Genomic DNA, 5,000 nt, shown 5'->3' on the forward strand with positions numbered 1-5,000 from the left:
TTGACTACTTTAAAGTATCTCCTTATCTGTCTATCAAATTGATGTCTACTAACAAAATGTTTCTCTCTCTTGTAGCAGTATCCAAATGCTGATGGATGTGGAAACATTGCTCCCCACCATCACTGTTCCTCATCTACGCATATGGACAGCCAAACTTTACCCACTCACTCAGTCTCTTTCTTCCTCCCCTAGTCTAGGCTATCTTCTCTATGGGACGCTGCTGTAGTCTCTCCACCGGATCTACCAGCAGAAACCCTCGGCCCACATGCACACATCACCACCCATACTGCCGTTCACTTACTCTACCCCATACCCTATGCAAGCATTTATATGCGATATATATCATTATTGCCACTACCAACTTGTTTTTCTGTTCCTACTTCTTACACCTGTAACAGTTACCCTATTAGCACACTGTTTACCCGCTAAGCTGTATTTGTATGTATCATGTACCATACCATATGATGTTTGTATATATATATTATGTTCATGTATCACATGCATGCTGTGTACATTTACCACTTGTTGTTTCCCTTCCCCTTCTGCCACACAACCCCCACCCCCCCTTCCTATCTTCTCCCGGCCGACCTCAAGCAGATGGGTCCCCCCTTATGTGCCGTGGTTCTGCTTAAGGTTCCTTCCTGATTAACAGGGAGTTTTTCCTTGCCCCAGTCGCCATTTTGCTTGCTCTAAGAGGGGTACAGGCACTAGGCTCTCTAGAGCGCCTTGAGACAATTTGATTGTTTTGGCGCTATATAAATACAATTGAAATGAATGGAATGGAATGGAATAGTATTTTCTACATGGTAGGAACTATCGTTTCAAATCAATTCAAATCAAACTTTATTTGTACGGCGCATTTCATACCAGGAGGTAACACAATGCGCCTCACAGAAGGAAAATGCGGGGGGGGGGTGCCCATGTAAGTGCAAACATATTACAAGGCATGCACACATGTACAGCAGACCCACTACAGAGACAGATAAATATTAAAGAGAGTGGTAGGCGAGATTAAAGAGGTATGTCTTAAGTGCATGTTTAAAGGTTTCCACCGTTTCAGCAATTCTTAGGTATTCTGGCAGAGTATAACAAAGGCTGGGAAAGCATATTAGTACACCAATGCTCCTTACTTATTCATTGTGAAAATGGCAGAATCCTTCTATATAATCCGTCTATATTATATCCTTCTATATAATCTCTTGCCTTCTTCACCATCCTCTTTGCAGGATTTCATGCCACAGTACAGAGTGTATCTTAAGAAGTGGTCTCTTACAAAACCCACTTAACCCCACAGCCCTCACTATCCACACTTAAGCATACCGTCTTCATATCTGTGAATGTTCTAACCGTAGACACAGATCGAGAGAAGAAAGACAGAGAGAGGGAGCTTTTCCCACATCTAAAGAGAACAGCAACTCTAATGGAGGTTGATAGCTTTGGGTGTGCTTTGGCTCATGACTGATGATGGCTGACAGCGGCAGAGAGTGGGGTAATCAATCCAGAGGTTACACTAATTAATCTATGTCTCAGATTACAGGTAATTAATCCTAACCCGCTGCTAGCTGTGATCGCTGATCACACAAGCGTCTAAGATGTCATGTACACACACACTCACACACACCACACACACACACACACACACACACACACACACACACACACACACACACACACACAGTGTCTGGATGCTGATTATGAGGAGTGTGTGAGATGCAGTCCTTACCAGTTGCTGACCCTGTGGCCCCCAACCTGCATACTGCAGCTTTCGCATTGCGCACCTCTGGAGGGTTGAGGGTCCCATGTCTCCCTGAGAGAGGGGGGAGAGAGATAGAGAGAGAGGGAGAGAGATGGAGAAAGAGAGGGAGAAGAATAGAGGGAAAGATAGAGTTGGCCTCCATGAGTAATTATCTTCAATTAATCATCTATTCGTGATTCATTACTTCAAACATTATACATTGCCACAAGCACCATTTTTTTTTTACAATATCCTCAACAACAAGACATACTGTAGTAACTCTGTGTGGGATAAGGGTGTGTGTGTGTATCTGTGTGTAAGTGTGAGAGAAAGGGAGAGATACAATGTGTGTGTGTGTGTGTGTGTGTGTGTGTTTGAGCATGTGTGTGGGGTGTGTGTGCTTGTGTGCATCTAATGTGTGAGTGTGAGAGAGAGAGAGAGAGAAAGAAAGTGTGCTGTGTGTGTGGAGAGAGAGAGAGTGTGAGTGAGTATGTTTGTTTGTGTGTGTAAGTGTGTGTGTGTGTCTGTCTGTGTGTGTGTGTGTGTGTGTGTGTGTGTGTCTCTGTGTGTGTGTGTGTGTGTGTGTGTGTGTGTGTGCATAATGTGTGTGTGTCTGTGTGTGTGTGTGGTGTGTGTGTGTGTGTGTCTGTGTGTGTGTGTGTGTGTGTGTGTCACGGCTGCCTCTCTCCCTGTCAGCCCATGGCTGAGGCCTTGGTTTTTATTAGGGCAGGCAGTAAACAGAAGAGCCCTGCCACGATGCCATTAGCAGAAGTGCTGGCTCTGCAGAATAAGGATGGCAGGAGAATGGCCGTCCTCTGTCTCCGTCCAGAGAGGGATGGCTGGTGACTGTGTGCGGCTGGGACGCAGTGCTCCTCTCCACCTCAAGATGGCACTACAGAAGATCTTCTCTTCCCCCTCCCCAAATGTATAGTTACGCCTGTGTCTGTGTATGATCTGAATTTTCCTAAAGTGTTGAGTTGTGTCCTGAGTGTGATCTGATGTCCTAAAGTGTTGAGATGTGTCTGTGTGTAATCTGATGTCCTAAGCAGGGGTTCTCAAACTTTTGCAAGCTGGCCCCCCCAAAGCTGGTTAGGGGTAGTTGGGGCCCCCCCATCCGCCCGCGGCCCGCCACCACCGCCCTCAACTACACCACCATATATAGATAGATAGATAGCGTATTGTTATTGATAGGCCTGACATGTCAAGGTTAGGCTATTGTATTGTTAGGCCCATACAGACAATTATTATTAACTATTTATTATTATTATTTATTATCAGTAATCAGTAGGCCTATTAGTAGGCTATTCATATTATCATTATGTTATTATTATTATAATTAATGATTATCGACCAATTATTATTATTGTATTATTTATTATTATTATTATTATCAATAATAATAATAAGTGTTATTATTGCTATCATTAGGATACTGTTTATTATTATAGGCCTCTTGTGATCTTTACAAAAAGACCGGGTCTGTCAATGAGAGACATGAGCCTGCTTTGCACTGCAACGTCCTAAAATCTTGGGGCAATGTTTTGACAAACATATCCTCAGGTCATACTCGATCTGTGCGCGGTGCGGTATTAGTTTTGAGCGCCCAGTCAGTCTTGGAAAGGCCTGCCTCGCACAAACATGTCGACACGGAAAAGGGAGGAATGCATTTTTTAAGGCCTATGTCGGCAAAGCTGATTCATTGCTACCCAAGAAATGACGAAAGAGGGGAGATGCTTAAACTAAGTCTACTGGTCACTCTCAAGCGCTCTTTCATGTCTAGTGACAGGCTCATCTGCCTGAGACAGGAAAATGGATCCACAACTCAGGCGAATGAACGGTAGTCCTCTTTGAAATAGGACCCAAACTGATTTCTGATATTCGGCGTGATACAGTGTCATTGACATAGGAGCTAAACCCAGCGCAATACCCATCATTATTCTACACGTCTTGCGTGGCCCGGCAAAATCAGTGTTTCGGCAATTGTTATGGGGTTTGCCAAGCTTAGCAATTCTATGAGCAAACTACATAAGATGCCTCCAGACACTGCTTGGAGACAGTGCTATGCTTGGACATGGTGGTTCGTTTTGTTGCTGGAGGCCATCACGTTTATGTTTAAAGAAGTTCCACAGGCTTCTCTTTCTGACTTTTACGGAATCAGAAAACGTGTCCATGTTCTGTTTGTTTGCTGATACAGTGTGTGTGAAGTGAATAAAGTTCTAATTTCAACGTCGTGTTCTTGTAATGTGTGGTTGTGAACGTTGGTGAAGGCTGTGCTAGGCAATGATCCTAACAAAAACGAACTGTACACAATGTAGACAGGGACAGCACAAAATAGTATTCAATTGCTGGTGTTTTATTTGTTGCAACACGGTGGATGATCAAAAAATGTAAAAGGTTAGGCTAGGTGTTAAGGAGAAAAGGGCTAGCTGTAGTTGGAAGAAGGTAGCTAGCTATGCTAGCTCTCGGGGCTACTAGCTTTTTTAAAGATTGTGGAGAAAATTACTCCTTAGAATGGGCTACGAATAGACCTACTGCAAGCGCAGTAAGGTATTACTAAGGAAGGAGTGAGTCTTTAAAAATACTGTTTATAAAGCAATGAATATCTGAATGATAGAGGAAACAAGAGAAATTGAACAAACTCTGCAGAGTGTCGTCTCAGGGTGAGTGCTTACCATGCCTGCGTTTATACTCGGAAGCGGAGGTTGCAACTCGCATTGAAATGATAAGACTCCGTTTGATTGGTGGATCAGGAGCAAAACAGTATTTGATTTGTTTGGGTCAGTCCAGCCCCCTTGCATTTCGCCACTGAGGAAGCTTTTCACTAAACCAGTGACAGGTCAGTGTTTTTTTTTTTTTTTTCTCCGTCTGTGACATCGCGCCCCCCCTGGAGAGTGTTCCCCACTTTGAGAACCACTGTCCTAAAGGGTTTAGTTGTGTCTGTGTGTTGATCTGAGGTCCTAGTGTTGAGTTCAGGAGGGATTCTGAGATTGCATATGGGGACATTGAAATGGCTTCAATGCTCTGTGTACTAATGTCACAGCATTAATATATATCATACAGATATCAGAATACATGATGAATGCTAAAAAACTGCGAACATAAAACACAAACAGATTTTCAAAAGAACATTTCTCACTGATAAGTTGCTTTTGTTAGCCTACTTTGAAAATGCATTTGTAGGTAAGCAACTTTTGATGAATTGAAACAACATAGCAACAGCAACAGCAACTTTCAGCTGTGCTGTGTGTATGTGTGTGTGGTTTAC

General features: G+C 43.3%; 1 protein-coding gene across 1 annotated transcript in view; it reads right to left on the reverse strand.

Moving 5' to 3' along the window:
* dpp6a (dipeptidyl-peptidase 6a) overlaps positions 1–5,000 on the reverse strand; it is a 221,606-nt gene that overhangs the window by 34,201 nt on the left and 182,405 nt on the right. Inside the window, 2 exon segments of the mRNA XM_031583767.2 lie at positions 1,724–1,765; positions 1,767–1,807. Coding sequence (XP_031439627.1) covers positions 1,724–1,765; positions 1,767–1,807 — 83 coding nt within the window.

The sequence above is a fragment of the Clupea harengus genome, chromosome 17, assembly GCF_900700415.2.
Source record: "Clupea harengus chromosome 17, Ch_v2.0.2, whole genome shotgun sequence".
NCBI classification, from domain to species: Eukaryota; Metazoa; Chordata; class Actinopteri; order Clupeiformes; family Clupeidae; genus Clupea; species Clupea harengus.